Source organism: Oryx dammah, unplaced genomic scaffold (genome assembly GCF_014754425.2).
Source record: "Oryx dammah isolate SB20612 unplaced genomic scaffold, SCBI_Odam_1.1 HiC_scaffold_4, whole genome shotgun sequence".
Lineage (NCBI taxonomy): Eukaryota > Metazoa > Chordata > Mammalia > Artiodactyla > Bovidae > Oryx > Oryx dammah.
In genome coordinates, this window is record NW_024070188.1 from 83202396 (window position 1) to 83227763 (window position 25368).

At 42.9% G+C, this 25368-nt stretch overlaps 1 protein-coding gene across 2 annotated transcripts in view; it reads left to right on the forward strand.

Moving 5' to 3' along the window:
* The window catches only part of SLC22A3 (solute carrier family 22 member 3), a 99971-nt gene that overhangs the window by 52828 nt on the left and 21775 nt on the right, over window positions 1-25368 (forward strand). For both annotated transcript variants that reach the window (XM_040238932.1, XM_040238933.1), the window contains exons 6-7: window positions 23391-23488; window positions 23608-23822. In XM_040238932.1, the coding sequence (XP_040094866.1) occupies window positions 23391-23488; window positions 23608-23822 (313 nt within the window). The remainder of the gene's footprint in view (window positions 1-23390; window positions 23489-23607; window positions 23823-25368) is intronic.

Here is a 25368-nt window from a genome sequence, read left to right on the forward strand (position 1 = left end):
GGCAAAATGATGCAGATTACAACAGTAGAGGGAAAGTTCCAAGCTTTACTTCGTGACAGAGTCACGTCAGCTCCTCATTCATTAGTTATGTAATCTGGGGCCCAGGGACCCCTCCCTTTTTCTTTCTCAAAAGCTGATCCTTGCCCTTGGAAACGATCGTCCTGGTCTTCCAGTCCCAGCAGCCCTGTGGTAACACAGAGGGGCATTTGCCTTTTCCTGGCGTAGCCCAGGCCCTGGTGGCATCACAAACAAAATTAATTAAAATACAAGATGAAATGAATAAGCCACACAGGCTTCTTTTACTCTGTTCGTATTGCTTGCTCTTTTTTGTGAGAATTGTGAAAATGCCTAATTCAATTACTTTCATTCTGGGTCTTTCTCTCTCTGATCGAATAGAGAGTGAGTGTGCGTCTGTTCCTGCTTTTTTGAACACTTGCCGGGAGAGTGGTCCTCTAACACCGTCTTTGAAATCTTCACATTCTGTCTGTGTGTGAGAGAGGAAGATGGCAGCTTTTTCAAGTGTTTTGTTCCTGTGCCATTTGGCCCACCCCTATGTTTTTGGCAAAATCAGTCTCTGCGATCCAAATTACTGTGCTTCCCTACTGGGAATAAATGAGAAAATCTTAGCTCTTTGTGAAAGTGTTCCTTGCTGTGGAGGCCGTGATGGGCACCGCTTCCAGAACCCTGCATGCCCACTCCCTGGCAGGAATTTCTGGGCGTTACTCTTAATCCAGAGCTGCTGTTACCATGGCAGCCCGCTAGTTCTTCAACCCACCAGGAAAACTGCCTTTCTTCAAGAACTAATCCTAAGAAGAGCAATGCAGTCTGAGTGAAATCATTTAAATTCTCCAGGGCTCAGTTGATTGTTGGTGCACACAGATTGTTGGTGTGCACAGACATGCTTCTTTGATGTAGATAACCATGAGAATATTGTGCTAAATCCTAAGGGAGAAAATACACTGGGATCTATTTGTTTCAATCCCTAGAGGTCCCCTTCAGGTAGGTGGTATAAAAGGTATCAGGTGCTAGGTTTTTAAGGGCTAAATCTTCCCTTCCCTGGAGAAAATAAAAAGTAATATCCATCTACTTTGCCTACCTGATGGGAAGGGCCAACTCAGTCGAAAAGACCCTGACGCTGGGAAAGACTGAAGGCAAAAGACTGAGATGGTTGGGTGGTATCACTGACTCAAAGAACATGAGTTTGAGCACACTCTGGAAGATAGTGGAGGACAGAGGAGCCTGGCATGCTACAGTCCTTGGGGTCACAAAGAGTTGGACACAACTTAATGACTGAACAACATCAACAAAAACAGGCAGCTGAATGAAGAACATTCAGATTGTGTTGGCATAGCAATGCTTCTTCATGTGGGTACAGATACAGAAGGGACAAAGCCCATGCAATCTGGAGATGGCTATATTTCTTGGTTTAGAACAAATAATATGGATCTCTGCTGTCTTCATTTTTCTTTGAATCTGGTGCTGTTGGAGGGAAGGAAGTATAATTTCATATACAAAAAGAGGACCTGATTGAGAGCAAGCCTTCCTTCTCCAAATAGTGGATGTGTGTTTCTTAAGGTGGCTGAATAAAGGATGCTTTAAAGAGTGAATATGTCCTTATATCCTTCCCAGGAAAAGAACTTAGGGAATGTTGGTGGAAATGGCCTGAACCAAGGACACTTTTATGCTAGAAGAGTAGATCTTTGTTACCATCCCTAGGAATATATTTGCTACTTGGAAGAAAATCAAGTAGCTTTTCTCTAGACAGTATATTAAAAAGCAGAGTTGTCACTTTGCCAACAAAGGTCTGTCTAGTCAAAGCTATGATTTTTTCAGTAGTCATGTATGGATGTGACAGTTGGACCATAAAGAAGGCTGAGCACCGAAGAATTGATGCTTTCGAATTGTGCTGGAGAAGACTCTTGACAGTCTCTTAGACAGCAAGGAGATCAAACCAGACAATCCTAAAGGAAATCAACACTGAATATTCATTGGAAGGACTGATGCTGAAGCTGAAGCTCTAATACTTTGGCCACCTGATGCAAAGAACTGACTCATTAGAAAAGACCCTGATGCTGGGAAAGATTGAAAGCAGGAGGAGAAGGGGATGACAGGGGATGAGATGGTTGGATGGCATCACTGACTCAAGGGACATGAGTTTGAGCAAACTCCAGGAGATGGTGAAGGTCAGGGAAGCCTGGTGTGCTGCAGTTCATGGGGTTGCAAAGAGTTAGACACAACTTAACAAATGAACAACAACAATAAAGGACTGAGCATGGAGGGTGACTAGAGAGGAACAGTCTTGCTAACACACTCCTGCCTCCCAGATGTGATCTCAGCCCAGAGCTAATGGAAGAATTCTGTGGCAGTCTGCCCAGCGGGCCACTGATTCTTGGGGACCATCAAGTTACTGCCAAAGCCCCCAAACCCTTTACAACCAAGTCTTGTCTGTACAAGGAATGAATACATCTTGGATCAGTTCAGTTCAGTTCAGTCACTCAGTTGTGTCCGACTCTTTGCGACCTCATGGACTGCAGCACTCCAGGCTTCTCGGTCCATCACCAACTTCCAGAGCTTGCTTAAACTCATGTCCATCAAGTCGGTGATGCAATCCAACCATCTCATCCTCTGTCATCCCCTTCTCCTCCTGCCTTCAATCTTTCCCAGCATCACAGTCTTTTCCAATGAGTCAGCTCTTTACATCAAGTGGCCAAAGTATTGGAGTTTCAGCTTCAGCATCAGTCCTTCCAATGAATATTGAGTGTTGATTTCCTTTAGGATTGTCTGGTTTGATCTCCGTGCTGTCCAAGGGACTCTCAAGAGTCTTCTCTAACACTACAAATGGAAAGCATCAATTCTTCGGTGCTCAGCTTTCTTTATGGTCCAATTCTCACATCCATTCATGGCTACTGGAAAAACCATAGCTTTGATTAGTTGGACTTTTGTTGGTAAAGTAATGTCTCTGCTTTTTAATATGCTGTCTAGGTTTGTCATAGCTTTCCTTCTAAGGAGCAAGTATCTTTTAATTTCATGGCTGGAGTTACCATCTGAAGTGATTTTGGAGCCCAAGAAAATAAAGTCTCTCACTGATTCCATTGTTTCCCTACCTATTTGCCATGAAGTGATGGGACCAGATGCAATGATCTTAGTTTTTTGAATGTTGACTTTTAAGGCAGTTTTTTCACTCTCCTCTTTCCCTTTCATCAAGAGGCTCTTTAGCTCCTCTTTGCTTTCCGCCATATGGGTGATGTCATCAGCTTATCTGAGGTTATTGATATTTCTCCTGGCAATCTTTATTCCAGCTTGTGCTTCATCAGTCCAACATTTCACATGATGTACTCTGCATATAAATTATAAAATATCTACTTCTGCTTCACTGACTATGCTAAAGCCTTGACTGTATGAATCACAACAAACTGGAAAATTCTTCAAGAAATGGGAATACCAGACCCCCTTTCCTGCCTCCTGAGAATTCTGAATGCAGGTCAGGAAACAGCAGTTAGAACCAGACATGGAACAACAGACTGGTTCCAAATTGGGAAAGGAGTATGTCAAGACTGTATATCATAACCCTGCTTATTTAACTTATATGCAGAGTACATCTTGTATAAATATGTACTATTTTCTCAGATGAAAACAGAAGCTGTCATGATGGATACTGACTAACGAATTGAAAAGCATTATTAAATTCATAGTAAATCTGTGTTATGTTGAATTCTCAGTGAACAGAAGTAAAACCACAGTTGCTTCCCCGGTGGCTCAGATGGTAAATAATCTTCTTGCAATGCAAGAGACACAGGTTTGATTCCTGGGTCGGGAAGATCCTCTCGAGAAGGAAATGGCAACCTATTCCAGTATTCTTGCAGAGAATTCCATGGACAGAGGAGTCTGGCAGGCTATAGTCAATGGGGTCTCAAAGAGTCAGACATGACTGAGCAACTAACGCTTTTTCACTTTCCTATCATTTGGGCAACCATTAAATTCTTGACATTAACCCGAAGTTCTCATACTCAATTAGGATGAGTATCACTGATCAGGAAGCAGAAGTAGCATTAGTTTCCATCTGTTGAACAATTGTTTCCTGAGCTCTCAGAGTTCAAGTTGTGTGCAGTTCTCAGGAAAGCCCTCACTCCACAGAAACTTGATAAACAATACCCTTAATTAAAAAAAAAAAAAACTTCCAAGATTCATTCACTTTTTAAATTCAGTAAAATAGACTCACTTTTCTATATCCTGCTCTTTCACTGACATTAAGCACGAGTTCCACCTGTGCGGTTGTAAGGGTTGAGCAACTTGATTGGTGTATGCTGTTGTACCATTTCTCAAAGGCGAATGCTTGTTTTCTTTCCTGTTTATGTATCCGAGCCCACACACCACTAACAGTTTAGATCTTGAGACTGAAAAAGGTTTATTGGATGGATGCTCAACATGATTATTTCTATGCCACCAAATACAATAGAGATTAAGTATTTGCTGTGTGTGTTGATCACTAGTGGAGTGTCCAGGCTTAAATTCTTCCCTTTGAAGCCTGGCGTGGACAAATTTCACTAAAGACAATTCAAGTATCCACTCTGTGATTCATAACCGTGAACATGCTGTGTTTATACAGGCTGATCTAAAATTAGTGGGGAACAGACTTTGATGACAACTGAGTGAAACATGGGCTCCAGCTCATGAAGTATTTCTCCCCACAGTTCTGTAAACTATATGGTACACTTGGTTGTCTAAAAACAACCAGCCTCTAAAGTTCACGTCGATCATTATCTATCACAGTGAAAATATCTCCCCTTCCGCCTCTGGCAACCGTAAGTTAGGTCTCTATATCTGTGGATCTGTTTTTGTTTGTAAGTAAGTTCATGGGTATCACTTTTTTAAGCTTCTGCATGTAAGTGATGATATATTTGTCTTTCTCTCTCTGACTTATTTCACTCAGTATCACAGTCTCTAAGTTCATCCATGTTTCCACAAATGGCATTTTTTTTCGATCTGTTTTATGGCTGAGTAGTATTCCACTGTATATATGTGCCAATCTGTTTTATCCTTTCATCGGTCGACGGACATTTATATTCTTTCCATGATCTTGGCTGTTGTGAACAGTGCTGCAGTTAAGAAGGGGGTGCATGTATCTTTTTGAATTATAGTTCTGTCTGGATGTTTGCCCAGGAGTCAGTAACGCCAGCTTGCTTTCTGTGTGTGCCCACTGAGTGTCCCCCACACACATCTGGTTCTCTCCTATTTTCTCGCTTTGGCCAGCCTCCCGGGTGTTTTAGGTTGCATGTCTCTGGTTACCGGTGAGGCTCAGCTCACTTTGTGCTTTGCTATTTGTGTTTCCCTCTGTGGACAGCCTCGCCGTATCCTGGCCCATGTATATTGAGTTTTCTGGGATGTTTAGACTTAATGGATTGGATCATCCCCTTCAATTTATAGGATCAACTTTTTATTCTCAGTTTTACCCTGTTGTTGCTTTTAGACATTGCAAGTACCTTTCCCTCACTGTTTTAGTTACCCATTAACTTTGCCTGTTTTTTTTTTCCATTGAGCAAAAATTCTTGAATCCCTAAATGTTTGACACAATCAGATCAGCATATTTTTGCTTATTGATTGTTTTCTGGGTTTTGTTTAAGAAACCGTCTGCACCCAAAGGCCACAGACATTCTCCTATTAGCTTACGGCTCTAACTGCCACATTCAGACTTGAGTTCATCTGCCCTGTACCCCCACTGCCTCCGTGAAGTAGGGATCCACCTTTATTGGTCTCAACACTGAGCCAGTTTTCTGAGTACCAGTTAATAAGCAGATACATCATTTAGTTTTTGTATTATATATATATTTATTAATTTTTGGTTATGCTGGGTCTTTGTTTCTATACGCGGGCTTTCTCTAGTTGCAGTGAGCAGGGGCTACGTTTCATTGAGGAATACAGGGTTGTGACCTTGTCATAAGGTTCTCACTCTTTAATCCAGGCTCTCCTAGCAGCTGCTGCCTGGACCGGTGCAGAAAAGGGAAAGTTCTTAAGGGTCCTTTTTCAGCAAGTTAATGCTTACAAGTCCTTGGCAGATTTGAGGAGCGTGATCAATCAGGTAGGCCAATCGCTGTAATCTTATCCCACCCCTGTAATGGGCTAGGGAAGAAGGGGAACCCCAATATTTGATAAGTAGTACTTCTGAGATGAGTACCACCACAGATCTCTTTTAAAAGAAAAAAAAATGAGTAAGAATACAGAATTCAGAGGACTTCCTTGATGGTCCAGAGGATAAGATGCCATGCTCCCAATGCAGGGAGCCAGGGTTCCATCCCTGGTCAGGAAGCTAGGTCCCACATGCTGCAACCAAGGGTTCAAATGCCGCAACGAAGATCAAAGATCTTGCATGCCTCTACTAAGACCCGGCACAGCCAAATAAGTAAATAAAAAGAAATTAAATTTTTTAATTTAAAAAAGGATACAGAATTCAGTTTGAGAAACACTAACTTAGGAAGATAAGTGCATATGAATTCATGATTACTATAAAGTAGATTTTATGCATAGTGTCTTTATAAATGGAAGAAAAAAGATAATTTGGTCAAAGTATAAACACAATTTCAAAAGTTCTGATGGAAAAATGCAATAGGAACTGTGATGACCCATTTCCCAGTCAAAGATACCCCAGCCTTTCAGCATTCTGAGAGCAGAAAGTACACGGTATCCAGGAGACTGACCCTCTAGGAACACACGCTAAATAGAGGGTAAGCAGGGACAGCCCAGTCCATCCTAAAGGAAATCATCCCTGAATATTCATTAGAAGGACTGATGTTGATGCTGAAACTCCAATTCTTTGGCCACCCGATGCAAAGAGTCGACTCACTGGAAAAGACCCTGATGCTGGGAAAGATTGAAGGCGGGAGGAGAAGGGGATGACAGAGGATGAGATGGTTGGATGGCATCACCGACTTCATGGACATGAGTCTGAGCAAGCTCTGGGAGTTGGTGATGGACAGGGAAGCCTGGCATGCTGCAGTCCATGGGGTTGCAGAGAGTCGGACACGACCAAGCAACTGAACTGAACTGAAGGGCAGCCAGGCCTCTCCTCGGGCGCGGTCAGATCAGTGCAGGGATTCAGACAAAATGCCCTGAGAAGATGCCTGTGAGCCTAGAGGATGGGGAACACTGGAGAGGGCGCCAGGACCACTGCTGCTGACAGGCTGGGGAGAGCTGGACGGAGGAAAGGTGGAGAGGGGCCCAGCCCTGAGAGGAAGACCCGCAGGGACACAGCAGGCAGGTGAGCCCACCCGAGGGCACTCTGAGAACACTGTCCTGGACTCCCCCCCTCACCATGGCTGAGAGCACTGGTGTGACAGAGCTGATGATGCCCTGGCTGTCATTAGCCTACATGGAAAAGGCCACCAACCCAGAGACAGACGGGGAGTGCCCTATGCCAATGGTCCCCAAACCCTGGACCACAAATCGGTACCGGTCTGTGGCCTGTTAGGAACCAGGCTGCACAGCAAGAGGTGAGTGGGGGTGGTGAGTGAGCAAAGCTTCATCTGCATTTACCACCAGAGCTCAGGAAACAAGCTCAGGGCTGCCACTGATTCTGCATTATGGTGAGCTGTTTAATTATTTCATCATATATCACAGTGTAATAATAATAGATCTGATCACATGGATCACAGCCTTGTCTAACTCAATGAAATGATGAACCATGCTGTGCAGAGCCACCCAAGACAGACAGGTCATGGTGGAGAGTTCTGACAAAACATGGTGCACTGCAGAAGGGAGTCGCAAACCACTTCAGGATTCTTGCCTTGAGAACCCCAGGAACAGGATGAAAAGGCAAAAAGATTTGACACTGAAGGATGAACTCCCCAGGCCGGTAGGTGCCCAGTATGCTCCTGGAGATCAGTGGAGAAATAACTCCAGAAAGAATGAAGGGATGGAGCCAAAGCAAAACCAATGCCCAGGTGTGGATGCGACTGGTGATGGAAATGAAGCCTGATGCTGTAAAGAGCAATATTGCATAGGAACCTGGAATGTTAGGTCCATGAATCAAGGCAAATTGGAAGTGGTCAAACAGGAGATGGCAAGAGTGAACGTCGACATTCTAGGAATCACCAAACTAAAATGGACTGGAATGGGTGAATTTAACTCAGATGGCCATTATATCTACTACTGTGGGCAGGAATCCCTTAGAAAAAATGGAGTAGCCATCATGATCAACAAAAGAGTCCAAAATGCAGTACTTGTATGCAGTCTCAAAAACAACAGTTGATCTCTGTTCATTTCCAAGGCAAACCACTCAATATCACAGTAATCCAAGTCTATGCTCCATCCACTAATGCTGAAGAAGATGAAGTTGAATGGTTTTATGATGACCTACAAGATCTTCTAGAATTAACACCAAAAAAAAAAAGAAGAAGAAAGATGTCCTTTTCATCATAGGGGACTGGAATGCAAAAGTAGGAAGTCAAGAGATACCTGGAGTAACAGGCAAATTTTGCCTTGAAGTATAAAATGAAGCAGGGCAAAGGCTAACAGAGTTTTGCCAAGAGAACGCACTGGTCATAGCAAACTTGCTCTTTCAGCAACACAAGAGACGACTCTATGCACGGACATCACCAGATGGTCTACTGGAATCAGGTTGATTACATTCTTTGCAGCCAAAGATGGAGAAGCTCTATACAGTCAGCAAAAATAAGACCGGGAGCTGACTGTGGCTCAGATCATGAACTCCTTATTGCCAAATTCAGACTTAAATTGAAGAAAGTAAGGAAAACTACTAGACCATTCAGGTATGACCTAAACCAAATCCCTTATGATTATACAGTGGAAGTGAAAATTAGATTCAGGGGATTAGATCTGATAGACAGAGTGCCTGTAGAACTATGGGTGAGGTTCTTAACATGAGGTAACAATAGGTGGCCAGAATACACTGAAGAACTATACAAAAAAGATCTTAATGACCCAGATAACCACGATGGTGTGATCACTCACCTAGAGCCATAATCCTGAAATGCAAAGTCAAGTGGGCCTTAGGAAACATCACTACAAACAAAGCTAGTGGAGGTGATGGAATTCCAGTTGAGCTATTTCAAATTCTAAAAGATGATGCTGTGAAAGTGCTGCACTCAATATGCCAGCAACTTTGGAAAACCCAGCAGTGGCCACAGGACTGGAAAAGGTCAGTTTTCATTCCAATCTCAAAGAAAGGCAATGCCAAAGAATGTCCAAACGATCGCACAATTGCACTCACTTCACATGCTAGTAAAATGATGCTCAGAATTCTCCAAGCCAGGCTTCAACAGTATGTGAACCAAGAACTTCCACATGTTCAAGCTGGATTTAGAAAAGACAGAGGAATCAGAGATCAAATTGCCAACATCCTTTGGATCATAGAAAAAGCAGGGAGAATTCCAGAAAAACATCTACTTTTGCTTCCTTGACTACACCAAAGCCTTTGACTGTGTGGATCATAAAAAACTGTGGAAAATTCTTTAAGAGATGGGAATACCAGACCACCTGACCTGCTTCCTGAAAAATCTGTATGCAGGTCAAGAAGCAGCAGTTAAAACCAGACATGGAACAATGGACTGGTTTCAAATTGAAAAAGGAGTACATCAAAGCTGTATATTGTCACCCTGCTTATTTAACTTGTATGCAGAGTACATCATGACAAATACTGGTATGGATGAAGCACAAGCTGGAATCAAGAGTGCCGGGAGAAATAGCAATAACCTCAGATATGCCGAAAACACCATCCTTATCACAGAAAGCAAAGAGGAACTAAAGAGCCTCTTGATGAAAGTGAAAGAGAAGAGTGAAAAAGCTGGCTTAAAACTCAACATTCAGAAAACGAAGATCATGGCATCTGGTCCCATCACTTCATGGAAAATTGATGGGGAAACAATGGAAACAGTGAGAGACTTTATTTTCTTGGGCTCCAAAATCACTGCAGATGGTGACTGCAGCCATGAAATTAAAAGACACTTGCTCCTTGAAAGAAAAGCTATGACCAACCTAGACAGCATATTCAAAAGCAGAGACATTACTTTGCCAACAAAGGTCTGTCTAGTCAAAGCTGTGGTTTTTCCAGTAGTTATGAATGGGTGTGAGAGTTGGACCATAAAGAAAGCTGAGCTCTGAATTGATGGTTTTCAACTGTGGGTTTGGAGAAGACTCTTGAGAGCCCCTTGGACTGCAAGGAGATCAAACCAGTCAATCCTAAAGGAAATCAGTCCTGAATATTCGTTGGAAGGACTGATGCTGAAGCTGAAACTCCAATACTTTGGCCAACTGATGTGAAGAACTGACTCATTGGAAAAGACTGTGATGCTGGGAAAGATTGAAGGCAGGAGAAGGGGATGACAGAGGATGAGATGGTTGGATGGCATCACCAACTGAATGGACATGAGTTCGAGCAAGCTCTGGGAGTTGGTGATGGACAGGGAGGCCTGGTGTGCTGCAGTCCATGGGGTTGCAAAGAATGGGACACGACTGAGTTACTGAACTGAACTGAATAACAATAGAAATAAAGTGCACCATAAATGTAATGTGCTTGAATCATCCTGAAACCATCCTCTGCACCCGTCCTGGTCTGGGGAAAAACTGTTTTCCATTAAACCAGCCCCTGGTGAGGAAAATGTTGGGGACTGCTACCCTGTGGTTTAGTTCATGGCAGAAAGATACCTGCTAGGAATCCTACTGGGCAAAGTTGCAATCTTGCTGGAATCCTGCCAACACCTGAAGCCCTGGAAAAGCTAGAGCTGGGTGTATGTAAGAGCTAAAGGAGCCTAGGGGAAAATATCCCTCAGCTAGTGGGGAAAAAGGCCATCATGTGAATTTACAGTCTGTTGTTACATGTTCTTTTTAAAATAATTTCTGAAGCCTTCAGAAACCTGAAAAGAAATGATGATAAGAATGTGCATGGGTGGAGTATGTGGTTTGGCTTTTATTTGTGACATAACAGATGATTTGTTTTATTTCACTGTAGCTTTCTCTTCTTTGGAATAATCATTGGATAACGAGTGACTTATAGATACTCAATTTGCCAATTTAGAACTAAAAATTTGTGTATCTAGACCTGCTTCTATGGTATAAGACACTGGACATTCTTTTTTTAAATATATAATTCTTTGCAGGGGGTTACTGAGATAAAATTGACATAATATTAGTTTTAGGTATAATAATGAGTATACCTAAACATAATAATTCAGTATTTGTGTGTATTGCAGGGTGATCACCACAATAAGTCTAGTTAACATCTATCACCATACGTATGTTGTTTTTTTCTTGTGACGAGAGCTTCTAAGATTTGTTCATGTGACCACTTTCAAATATGCAGTAAAGTATAATTAACTATAGTCATCAGGCTGTATATCTAACTGCTTGATTTTGGGGGGGGGGACTTTCTTTATCATTTGATGTTTAGAACTTTTCTGTCTCAGCAATAATCAGTGACATTGATCAGTGCCATTGGGAAGATCAATGATGTGTTTAATCCCATCCACTCACATTAGATTCTGGTGTGGCCCCAAGTTCTGAGTCTTTGTGATTGTTGTTGTTTAGTCACTAAGCTATGCCCGACTCTTTGCCACACACCAGGCTCCCCTGTCCTTCACTATTTCCCAGAGTTCGCTCAAATTTATGTCCATTGAGTCAGTGATGCTGTCTAACCATCTCATCTTCTGCCACGCCCCTCTCTCCTTTTGCCTTCGATCTTTCCCGGCATCAGGGTCTTTTCCAAAGAGTCAGCTCTTTGCATCAAGTGGCCAAAGTAATGGAGCTTAAGGTTAGAGTCTTAAATATTTTTTTTTATTTTGGGCTGGGCTGGATCTTCATCGCTGGGAGGGCTCTTCTCTAGTTGCGGCAAGTGGAGGCTCCTCTGTTGTAGTGCCCGGGCTTCTGGGTGGTGTGACTTCTCTTGTTGCATAGCATGGGCTCTAGCGTGCTCCAGCTTCATAGCTGCGGTGAGTGGGCTCAGTAGTTGCAGCTCCCAGGCCCTGCAGCTCAGGCTCAGTAGTTGTAGCACATGGGCTTCCTTGCTCTGTGGCACTTGGGATCTTCCCAGATCAGGGACTGAACCTGTGTCTCCTGCATCGGCAGGCAGATTCTGTACCACTGAGCCACCAGGGAAGCCCAAGGTTAGAGTTTTAGAACTGAGAATGCAAGCTCTTTTTTCTCCCCTCTATCATTTATTTATTATTTTTAAATTTTATTTGTTTTACTTTACAATATTGTATTGGTTTTGCCATAAATTGACATGAATCCACCATGGGTGTCAATTCATGAAGACATGAATTGACATGTGTTCCCCAACACGTTCCCTCCCTTCGAACCCTCACAGATTTGTTTTTAAGAAATGAAGAAGTGTTCCACCATGTGACCTACAGCTGCAACGCATCAACCTTTACTGATATCAAGGCTGCACTTTGGATCCCGGGGAACCTCTAGAAAGATGCACTTTTTGCTGTTCCAGGCAGCAAGCCCAGTCATGGGGGGATGGAGTGGAGGGGTAGAACTCTCTTAGGCCAGATGGAAATGCTCAGAATAATATCTCTGCTACAGAGCATCGTCACCAAATAACTGGCTGAGCCTGAGGTCAGGGGCCACCAGCCATATACAGCCATGGAGCCCTGAAGTGTGGCTGGTCTGAACGGGGACATGATGTCAGAGTGAGCTGCACAGTGGATTACAAAAATTTAGTCTGACATAAAGCACATGAACAGAGAAGGCAATGGCACCCCACTCGAGTACTCTTGCCTGGAAAATCCCATGGACGGAGGAGCCTGGAAGGCTATAGTCCATGGGGTCACTGAGGGTCGGACACGACTGAGAGACTTCACTTTTCACTTTTCACTTTCACAGTTCAGTCACTCAGTTGCACAGAGTCAAACACGACTAAAGCGACTTAGCAGCAAAGCCCATGACGAGCTGACTCATTTGAAAAGACCCTGATGCTGGGAAAGATTGAGGGCAGGAGGAGAAGGGGACGACAAGGGATGAAATGGTTGGATAGCATCACCAACTCGATGGACATGAGTTTGGGTAAACTCCAGGAGTTGGTGAGGGACAGGGAAGCCTAGCGTGCTGCAATCCATGGGGTGGCAGAGTTGGACACAACTGAGTGACTGAACTGAACTGAAAGCACATGAACAATTTCCTCAGTAATTTCATGTTGATCACCTGTTTTATGGGGGATAGATTGGATTAAATGCAACATATTCTTAAGATTAATTTTGCCTGTTTCTTCTTACATTTTTGATTCTAGTATTAGAAAATTTAAAGTGACTCGGGTGACACTGTTTTTACTAGACAAAGCTGGTCTAGGTGCTTGGAATTTGTTTTTAACTACTTTGTGTGCACGCTGCTGCTGCTACTGCTGCTAAGTCGCTTCAGTCATGTCCGACTCTGTGCGACCCCATAGACAGCAGCCCACCAGGCTCCCCTGTCCCTGGGATTCTCCAGGCAAGAACACTGGAGTGGGTTGCCATTTCCCTCTCCAATGCATGAAAGTGAAAAGTGAAAGTGAAGTCTCTCAGTCGTGTCCGACTCTTCGCAACCCCATGGACTGCAGCCTTCCAGGCTCCTCCATCCATGGGATTTTCCAGGCAAGAGTACTGGAGTGGGCTAAATTGCACTAAATCACTTCAGTTGTGGCTGACTCTTTGTGACTTCATGGACTGTGGCCTGCCAGGCTCATCTGTCTATGGGATTCTCCAGGCAAGAGTACTGGAGTGGGATGCCCTGCCCTTCTCCAGGGGATCTTCCTGACGGGGGTCATACCCACATCTCTTATGTCTCCTTCATTGGTAGGCAGGCTCTCTAACACTGAGCCATCAGGAAATCCCTTTAACTACTTTCAATTCGGTTCAGTTCAGTCGCTCAGTCGTGTCCAACTCTTTGTGACCCCGTGGACCGCAGCATGCCAGGCTAAATATGGATCTCGCTCATTTGCTGCTATGTATGATTCTATTGAATGGCTATACTACAATTTATTCAGAGACATTCAGCTCATTTTTTATTTTTCATAATTATGAATGATATAGCAGTGAACCTATAGTGCCCGATCCCTTGGCAAGAACTGATCTAAAGTAAATGCCTACAACCAGGCTGTCAGGACCATCAGTTCAGTTCAGTCATTCAGTTGTGTCCGACTCTTTGTGACCCCATGGACTGCAGCACACCAGGCCTCCTTGTCCATCACAACTCCCGGAGCTTACTCAAACTCATGTCCATCGCATCAGAGATACCATCCAACCATCTCATCCTCTGTCATCCCCTTCTCCTCCTGCCCTCAATCTTTCCCAGCATCAGGGTCTTTTCAAATGAATCAGCTCTTCACATCAGGTGGCCAAAGTAATGGAGTTTCAGCTTCAACATCAGTCCTTCTGATGAACATCCAGGACTGATCTCCTTTAGGATGGACTGGTTGGATCTCCTTGCAGTCCAAGGGACTCTCAAGAGTCTTCTCCAGCACCACAGTTCAAAAGCATCAATTCTTCGGTGCTCAGCTTTCTTTATAGTCCAACTCTCACATCCATACATGACTACTGGAAAATTAACTACTTTAATACACATCAAATAAGCATCAAATATTCATGATCAATTTAATTATGAACTTTGCTTAATCATATGAATTGTCATGGTAAATATCTTCTCTATGGTCTTTTTTTTAAGGGAAGTTTTTTAAACTTTGTGTTTATTTCTTGAGGCCGCTCTGAGTCCTCGTTGCTGCACAGGCTTTCTCTGGATGCGGCGTGGGGGCTCTCATTGTGCTGGCCTCCGTTGTTGCAGAGCACAGGCTCTAGGTACGCAGGCTGCAGTAGCTGCAGCTCATGGGCGCAGTAGCCACTGTTCCTGGGCTCTACAGCGCAGGTTCAGTAGTCATGCCACTTGGGGCTACTTGCTCACGGCACATGGGATCTTTCCGCACCAGGGACTGAAACCACGTCTCCCGCATTGGCAGGCAGACTCTACCCCTGAGCCACCAGGGAAGCCCTCTCCTCTCGTTTAAAAGTATACTGAGGTTTTATAAAATTCCCAGAGTGCTGTGGGCAATTTGCCAAATTCTCTTTTATGGATGCCAGGCAACCTTGCTGCCACCTAGCAGCTGGCCAGGGTTCTGTGATGTTAAACACCTATTCCTGGACCTGCTGGATCTAGCCTCCACCCAACTGAAGGGGACGACTGTGAGGAGGTGGGCCGGGGGACATGGCACACTCTGCACCCTCTCCCGGCCTCACCCAAGCCCTTCAGCTCCTGGGGCTTCTCTGAAAGACCTATAGGGTGATCAACTTAGAGGGTGACTTCCAAATCAGTGAACCCCAAATCCTCAAGTGCTATTTTGCTCACACAGACTTCTTACAAAACGTTTCTAGAGAACAGAGCCTGTGGGGAATTTGTGATGACACAAAGTTGGCATTAGATTCAAGAAGTGATAAATCCCCCTGCTCATCAGTGGCTTCACTTTTTCTTGTGACATATGACAACTGTTGAAAAGTCCACCCACTGAGATCCACCAGGTGAAATTGCAAGGCTGGAAATGCAACCACTTGACACCATCCTCTCCCCTGCCCGCGCCAGACCCTGCTGCTCAGCTGGGTTCTTCCCCCTCAACCCAGGGGGCTCACGTTCCTTCCCGGCCAGTAAGAATAATACTAGGAGGCAGCAGGTGAGGCAGGACTTCAGGGACCACCTGGGCGTCTCACATGAGTCTCCTGAGAGGTTGTTAAAATGCAGATTCTGGGGCTTCCCTGGAGACTCAGTGGTAAAGAATCCACCTGCCAATGAAGGAGACACGGGTTCAGTCTCTGATCTGGGCAGATCCTACCTGCCGTGGGGTAACTAAACCTGAGCACCCCAACTGCTGAGCCTATGCTCTGGAGCCCAGGAGCTGCAGCTCATGAAGCCTCCACGGCCTAGAGCCCCTCCTCTGCAGCAAGAGAAGCCACCACGATGAGAAGCCCACGCACCCAGCTACCAAGGAGCACCCACTCGCCACAGCTAGAGAAGAGCCCCTGCAGCAGCCAAGACCCAGCACAGCCTACAGTGAGCAATTACAAATCTCCTCTTTAAAGAGAAAATGCAGACTCTGATTTCTTCATCCAAGGTGGAGTGAAGCCACTCAGTCATGTCTGACTCTTTGCGACCCTGTGGACTGTAGCCTACCAGCTTCCTCCATCCATGGGATTTTCCAGGCAAGAGTACGGGAGTGGGTTGCCATTTCCTTCTCCAGGAGATCTTCTCGACCCAGGGATTGAACATGGGTCTCCCGCATTGTAGGCAGAGGCTTTACCATCTGAGCCACTAGGGAAGTCCAAGGTAGAGCATCTTTAACAAGTTCCCTGGCAAAAACGCTGTGGCTTCACGGACCACGCTTTGAGTAGGAAGGTTCTCCAAGCATCTGTTGCTCTGTGTACATTCTTGAAAACTTACCCTGCCTTAAAGCCTCAGAGATCACCAGTGCCAGATGAACTTTAAATATGCCTGGTAAACATAAGAAAATCTAATAATAAAAGAAATCTTTTTTTTTTTTTTTTTTTTTTTTGCAGAAGGCACAATGACAGTTGTCTTTACAAAAGGAGTACCTTTAAAAAGAATCTCCCTACAGTTTACTAATGGAAAAGATTTTTTTTAATGCCAACTGAATTATCATCTGGAAGCAGAGTATCTCCAAAAAGTTATAAAAATAATATTAATATAGAGTAGATTGTCTCCATTTTTGAACACTCACTGGTATCAGGTGTGTATATTGCTGACCTTAGACAAAATAAACAGCAATTATTATTTAGTAAAGATGAGTTTATTTGGGAATAGCAGAGGCATTACAAATCGCGACATATGAGCTAAGGAGAACCATAGTCCAGTCTGAGGATACAAAGGGAAGGTTAGCTATTATTAGGTTCTGGGAAGAAATTGGGAGAGTTGTTTTGAACAAAAGTTCATTGGAGGAGAATGAAAGTTTGGGGTTATTTAAATAATGTGCTGGTAAAAAAAAATGTTCTAAAATAAAACATCTCTAGCCTGATCCTGGCTGTTTATCTCTTAAATTTTTTTTTGTTGAAGTATAGCTGCTTTACACTGTCACACTAGTTTCAGATGGACAGAAAAGTGACTCAGTTTTGCATATACATACTTCTATTTTTCAGACTCTTCTCCCTCAAATATTATTAAAATATATTGAGTTTAGTTCCCTGTCCTATACAGAGATCATTGTTGGTTATTTTATATATAATAATGTGTATATGTTAATTCTAAACTCCTAATTTATCCCTCCCACCCTTTCCCCTTTGGTAACTGTAAGTTTGTTTCTTGCCCAGAAACCAATCCCTTGTCAGGAGAGCTCTGAACACCATATTTATAATAGATTGTTATTTATAGTGTCTTTCTCTTCCTTGGCAATTTAAATTAAAATGTCAACTTCAAGAAATGTTTCAGAAAGGCACCAGAAAGAATTATAAATAGAACCTGATTAATCAAAGAAAGATGAATAAAGTATGCTTTTAACACAGGGTACATTGTTGTTGATGTAAAGCAAAAGTCTTGGCAGAATTAAAAGACAGTTGAGAAACAAATAGAACAAATAGCCATCAGTTCAGTAAATGAATATCAGGAAACCAACCTGTACAGTTTACCTGTGAGCAGCCCCTTTTTCAACGAGTGGCGTTACTAGGCAACAAGGATCCAAACAGACAGGTGTTTCCAAGAGCATTTCCCATCTTCCTTTGCTCCAAATGAGAGCAGGCAGACATCTCTTAGATGGACAAATGTATGAAAAACATTAAAGCCAAGTTAGATACTCAAGATAACATACTGTATGGTTCCACTTACATGAAATTCTAGAAAGGCAAACTAATGACAGAAAGCAGATGAGGGTTTACCAGGGGCTGAACATCAGGGGGGAGAGAATTGATTGCAAAGAGACAGGAAGAAACTTTGGGGGGTGGCAGAAATATCCCACATCATGATGGCAGTGGTGATTATGTGACTTGATGCATTTGTCAAAATTTCGTGAAATGTAGCTTAAAGTTGCTAAATACTACTGGATGTAAATTATATTTCAATAAAACAAAGTTAAAGTCCATCTATCTATAATAATCTAATAGAGCATTTCTATTCTTTTACATCTAAGACTATGCAAACACTTTGGAGATAGAAAATAAACATGATTTCATTTCAAAATACAAAGCTAGAAGTTGTTATAAAAGGGTAGGCGCTGAACCAGTCACTGCACATGGGTTGCCAAGACTTTCCTGGATGAATTCCATCCAAGATATGGCTTTTAGTCTCCCGAGGTCTTTGGACACCCAGAAAGTGGGTCATCTTTCAGAATATCTGCGTCACTGTGGACAGTGTGTTAGTAAATCAAAGACCAGCTGGATTTGTTCTCAAATTGGCAAAATACTCACTTGCTTGGAAGCACTATTAATCCTTTCATTTACTGAATGGGGGAAATTGGTCTTGATTACCTTTAGTTATTATCAGCGCTGCATATTCTTTTGGTGTAGGATATATATTAGGCGTTAAACATGTACCTTGGAAAAGCAGAGATCATGTGACCGCTTGATTCTAAATATGAAAAGTTTGAAATTAAGACTAATACTAAATATTCTTACAGAGTAAATTGAAGTAGTGAAGCAATTATTTTCATTCTTTAATGCAAAGTTATTTTGCCTAAAATATTCTGTTATTATGCAAAAGCATTGTTCTGGACTAAATTATTGAGATAATTCTGCTTTTGGCAACAAATAACAGAAAACCAATCTAAATGGGCTTCAGACAGTAAGCACAGTTCCAGGCTCCTGGATCTGGAATTCTAGACTTAAAACAGCATCCAACTTTGTTTAGACATGTGGATCACAATAAACTGTGGAAAATTCTTAAAGAGATGGGAATACCAGACCACCTGACCTGCCTCCTGAGAAATCTGTATGCAGGTCAAGAAGCAACAGTTAGAACTGGACATGGAACAACAGTCTAGTTCCAAATCAGGAAAGGAGTACGTCAAGGCTGTATATTGTAACCCTGCTTATTTAACTTACATGCAGAGTACATCATGTGACATTCCAGGCTGGATGAAGCAGAAGCTGAAATCAAGATTGCCGAGAGAAATATCGACACCACCCTTATGGCAGAAATTGAAGAAAGTAAAGAGCTTCTTGATGAAAGTGAAAGAGGAGAGTGAAATAATTGGCTTAAAGCTCAACATTCAGAAAACAAAGATCATGGCATCTGGTCTCATCACTTCATGGCAAATAGATGGGGAAATAGTGGTTGACTTTATTTTGGGGGGCTCCCAAATCACTGCAGATGGTGACTGCAGCCATGAAATTAAAAGACACTTACTCCTTGGAAGGAAAGTTGTGACCAACCTAGACAGCATATTAAAAAGCAGAGACATTACTTTGCCAACAAAGTTCTGTCTGTCTAGTCAAGGCTATGGTTTTTCCAGTGGTCATGTATGGATGTGAGAGTTGGACTATAAAGAAAGCTGAGCACCAAAGAATTGGTGCTTTTGAACTGTGGTGCTGGAGAAGACTCTTGAGAGTCCCTTGGACTGCAAGGAGATGCAACCAGTCCATTCTAAAGGAGATCAGTCCTGGGTGTTCATCGGAAGGACTGATGTTGAAGCTGAAACTCCAATACTTTGGCCACCTGATGTTCATTGGAACTGACTCATTGGAAAAGACTGTGATGCTGGGAAAGATTGAAGGCAGGAGGAGAAGGGGATGACAGAGGATGAGATGGCTGGATGGCATCACCGACTCAATGGACATGAATTTGAGTAAACTCCGGGAGTTGGTGATGGACAAGGAGGCCTGGCATGCTGTGGTCCATGGGGTTGCAAAATGTCGGACATGACTGAGCGACTGAACTGAACTGACTGAACTGAATAAATCGTTGTGAGTATTGCTGTCAAAAAGGAAAGCTTGTCCCCCTCTGTGCTCTGGGTGATCGTGGTGCCCATGTGCAGATGGGCAATGCTGTCAGGAACTTCCTGGAGAGAAGACAACAGTCTGATATAAACACGACCCCAAGTCTGAGTTGTGGAAAAAGCCCTAAGTGCAAAGAAAAGAACCACTGGAGTAAGTCATCCATCCAAGGAGGAAAGCTGCCCTCATATAAAGAGTGGTTTTAATCTGGAATTTAAAGATCCTCAAAATCTAAATCATTTTCATCAAGGCCACCTTTTCCATAAAATTGTGTTTTAACTAAGGATTAGATTTTTGGTCATAATGTCCTTCTCTAAAATTATATAGAAGATACTGTAAACCACAGAGAAGCTTTCTAGAATGAAAAGTTTTAGTATGTTCAGTAGTGCAGTGAGACGATGAAGAACAGAAGCTCTCATCAACTGCCTGGACTTCACATCCTAGCTTAGCCACCCTTCTTCTATTGAATGCTTGTGTGCTAAGCCTTGTTTTACTTATTTATACAATAGAACCCTGAAGAGTACTAACTTTAGAGAGTCTTGATGAGAATTAAATGCAATATTTCATGCTTCATTTCAATTCATCAATTCATTAGCCCGGAATCTAAGAAATATTACCTACTTCGTAGGTGTTAGCCATTTTAATATAGAAACTAATTGTGAAAAATATTTTGATAACCAACTGTGTAAAAATATACAGTTTTCCCCTGGTATCTGTGGAATATTGGTTCAAAGACCCTCTGCAGATACCAAAATCCTCAGACGCTCAAGACCCTTATACAGAATGGGTCTCAGCTGATGCTCTGTATCCCCAAGTTCTGCATCCATGGGTTCAGTCAATCACAGGCCCCACAATTGGTTGAGTCCACAGAGGTGGAACCTGTGAATGTGAAGAGCCAACTGTATTGTTGGGACATACTAAATTCTTTTGCTTCTGGTATTCCTGATTTGTTTTTGGAACACCTGAAGTGAAGGTAGGGGGTCTTAGAATTTGGAAGATTAGCTCAGGGAACATTTAATAAGGATTGCATTAGTTATAGGACAGGTCAACTTGCTGCTATAACAGAGATCTCCAAATACACAGCGACAAAAAAGAGAAAAGTGTCTTTTTCTATTACGTGCCCATGCAGAGGTGAGTAGCCCAGGCCTGAAGGTAGCTCTACCCCATAAGGTCACCCAGGACCCGGGTTCCATTATCTCATTTCTCCATTATCACCTGCAATAGGTTATATAATCGAAGCCATTTCACCAGTGTCTTCTTCCTCCATCCCTCAGGAAGGGGGAACCTGTGAATGAAGAGCAAACCATTTCCTTTTAAAGGATGGGACCCAGAACTTGTACACACAGCTTCTACTCCCACGTCGTTGCTGAGATCTTGGTCACTGGACCACCCACAACTGAAAGAGAGGCTAGAAAATACGACTTTAACTAGGCAGCCAGGAGCCTAACTAAAATTCTGTGGGTTCTATTATCCAAATGAGGGTGGAAAGAATGCATGGTTGAATCAATTAGCAGTCTTCCATTAGTGTTGCTATGGAAACTACTATTGTTTCATTGATCGTAGGATACTGTTAATTTGGAGACACATCATCATTTTATGTACCACTCAGTGAGAAAAGCCATGGTATTGAAGCTGTGGCTTATTACTTTCTTATCAGCTGAGTTACAGGACACATCCTAATTTCGAGATTTTGAAGTGTGAAAACTTTGTGTCTTGTTATAGAAGAAATACAAGCTTTCCTGGTGGCTCAGTGGTGAAGAATCTGCCTGCAGTGCTGGAGAGGCAGGTTTGATTCCTGGGTTGGGAAGATCCCTTAGAGAAGGAAATGGCAACCCACTCCAATATTCTTGCCTGGGAAACCCCATGGACAGAGGAGCCTACTGGACTACAGTCCACGGGGTCACAAAAGAGTCAAACACGACTTGGTGACTAAACAACGATAGAAGAAATACAGTGTCAGAAAGACTTAGGAAAATAAAACGATCTAAAGACATTCATTTTGCAGCCTTCTTTTTGTGTGTGTGAGACTTTCCTCAGAGCAAGCATAGGCAACAGATGTCAAGATTTGGTTGATCCACTGAGTGTAACGTTTAGAACAGGTGATTGACAAGGTACTATCCATGAGAATTTAAGTCAAATTCCAACACAAAGGCTTGGGGAAAATTTGCCAAGCTTTCCACTCAGTCTGGAACAGATCTGGAGTTGAGTAAACAGACAATGAGGGTCCTGTTTTCACTAACCAGGGTTTTCACTTAGCAGAAGGACGAAGACCAAGGACTATACTCAGCACAGAGTTATGGCCAAGGCACTGGACCTCCTGTTTCAACATTCAGTCATCACCCAAATATTGCTTGGACACCAGATACTTTGCTTGGTGCTACAATACAGTCTCTGCCCCTCCGAGAACTCCAGAGCTCATGCAGAGAGAAGAACATGTAGACCTGTAAAGGCATGCAATTGTGTAGAGCCTGTCACAGTAGTTCATAGAAGTCTAGTAAGTGGAGGCGGGGAGTGGAGATCATCAGTTCTCCCCGAGGTTAGGGAAGACCTGCAGAACTAGGGAGGGTCAGAGTTCCTCAGGCAGAGTAACACTGTGCAAGTGCGTGGGAGTGTGACACAGTGCTCGCTGCAGCTCTCTTCAGCACACAGGATGAGAAGCAGAGCGGACTTCACTGGCACTCCAGTGGTTAAGGCTTCATGCTTCCACTGCAGGGGGTGTGGGTTCAATCCCTGGTCAAGGTACTTAAGATCCAACATGCCGCTTCATGCAGCCAAAAAAGGAAGAAGAATTTTAAAAGGTCAGTAATCAAGATAAATACTATTCTAGTACAATATTTAAATACACAAAACTTAATGCAAAAAAAAAAATTTTGTAAAAAAAAAAAAAAAAAGACCAGAAGCAGTGGATATGTTCAGCTGTTTCCTTTTTAGTACTTTACTCATAGGAGGCAAAGAGCAATGTTTGTTTAACTGAATTAGAGAAAGACCAACTTCTTGATTGGCCAAATAAGGATGAGCTGAATTTTCCTGTTATCAAAAAGATGCTGGAAAGAAACAAAAGGACACCGTTGATGCCAGCCTTGCTCTAGAACTTATCATGACTCTAGCTTATTGGTTAGCATAAGATTTGAGGAGTTACTAGATAAAGGAGCTTGTTTAGAGCCTGCTTTCACCATCTTTATGCTTGTTTTCTCCAATTTAACAATGCACAAATGTAGTTTACTTTAGAACACACCTTTTATCTTTGTTTATTCCAAGCATGTAGTACTGCCGATTCTCAGCGCAGCAAGCACACCTTTGAGAATTTGACCTAGGACAAAGGCTAGAGAACCAAACTTTTTGCACTCAGGTGCTAAGATGTCATAATGAAAGACCCTGATTGGTTCAGTAAGTTCATTCAGTAGCTTTGAATCTGGTCAATGACGAATCTATAATATACAGATGTCTCTTGCTGTGTATTCCTACTGACAATCTGCTTCTCTTGTATAGATCACTGTTACGGATGAGGAAGTTAGTAATCCATCCTTTGTAGATCTGGTGAGAACTCCCCAAATGAGGAAGTGCACACTTATACTTATGTTTGCTTGGTAAGTTTGATTTGTGATGGGTTCAAAAGCTTGTGTCAAATTTACAACGCAGCCCTCCCTCCAGACCAGGTGGAAGTTCTCTCTCACTTGTTCTCTGTTGTCTTTCGATGTTACTCCAGGTTCACAAGTGCTGTGGTTTATCAAGGACTCGTCATGCGCCTGGGAATTATAGGAGGCAACCTCTATATCGACTTTTTCATCTCGGGAGTTGTGGAGCTGCCAGGAGCCCTCTTGATCTTACTAACTATTGAGCGATTCGGTCGGCGCCTACCCTTTGCAGCAAGCAATGTCGTGGCAGGGGTGGCGTGCCTTGTCACTGCATTCTTACCAGAAGGTAATTGTCCCTCAAGTCTGCTTGGCAGCCAAGATCTTGAAAAAAATCTTAAAATAATCAAGAGTGAGGGACTTCTCATTTTCAGCAAATGTCCCCTAGCATCAACATCATAGTGCCAGGCACACTCTTGTGATGTCTCTCCGTTTCTGCCCAATCGGCATAACGACTGTGAGTGCGGAAGATTGATGCTGTAGATTTTTCCGTTTTCCCCAGTTTTAGGGTCATTTGTGGATGAAATAGATGTGTGAAACCTAGATTGTAGTCAGAGTTTACTTTTTCAAAAAATTTTAATTGAAATTTACTTTATGTACAATATTGCATAGGTTACAGATGTACGATATGATGATTCATGATATATAAAGGTTGTATTCCATTTATAGTTATTATAAAGTACTGGCTATATTCTCCATATGGTACGATACATTCTTGTAGCTTACTCTAGAGCTAATAGTGTGCACCTCTTAGTCCCTTACCCTGACATTACCCCCCCTTTCCCTCTCCCCAGTGGTAACCACTAGTTTGTTCTCTGTATCTGTGAGTTTGCTTTTTTTGGTTGTTATATTCACTAGTTTGTTGTCATTTTTTAGATTCCACATATAGGTGATATCTTATAGTATTTGTCTTTCTATGTCTGACTTATTTCACTTAGCATAATGCCCTCCAAGTCTAACCATGTTGCTGCAAATGGCAAATTACACTCTTTTTATGGCTGAGTAGTATTCCATATATATATATATATATATATATATATATAGGCTTCCCTCATAACTCAGTTGGTAAAGAATGTGCCTGCAATGTAGGAGACCACATCTTCTTTATCCATTCATCCTGCTGATGGCCACTTAGGGTGCTTCTTACTTATTGTAGAAATGCTGCTGTAATATTGGGGTGTGTGTATCTTTTCCAATTAGTGGCTTTGATTTTTTTCTCATATATATATACCCAGGAATGGAATTAATGTAGTTTGCTTTTGATCACCTTTATCTGACTTAATTTTGTGATATCATTGACCCTGTTTCACATTTCTTCCGTATCACTGCTGCTGCTGCTAAGTCACTTCAGTCGTGTCTGACTCTGTGCAACCTCATAGACAGCAGCCCACCAGGCTCCCCTGCCCCTGGGATTCTCCAGGCAAGAACACTGGAGTGGGTTGCCATTTCCCTCTCCAATGCATGAAAGTGAAAAGTGAAAGTGAAGTCACTCGGTCGTGTCTGACCCTTAGCGACCCCATGGACTGCAGCCAACCAGGCTCCTCCGTCCATGGGATTTTCCAGGCAAGAGTACTGGAGTGGGGTGCCATTGCCTTCTCCATCCGTATCACTAATTCCCTGCAAAACACGAAGGTTACAAAGGGAAGAAAAACACATTTCTTGACTTGGAGAGGTTGACAACCTGGTAAATATGGACAAAGTAGAGCACGGTTCTCAGAAGTGTGAACCACCTGTGCTGGTTTAGGAACCAAACATTCTTCGTTATCACAGGAATATCCTGGAGCCTTCTGCGTTATCGCAGGACTGTCCTGGAAAGGAGGCTGAGGGATCACCCC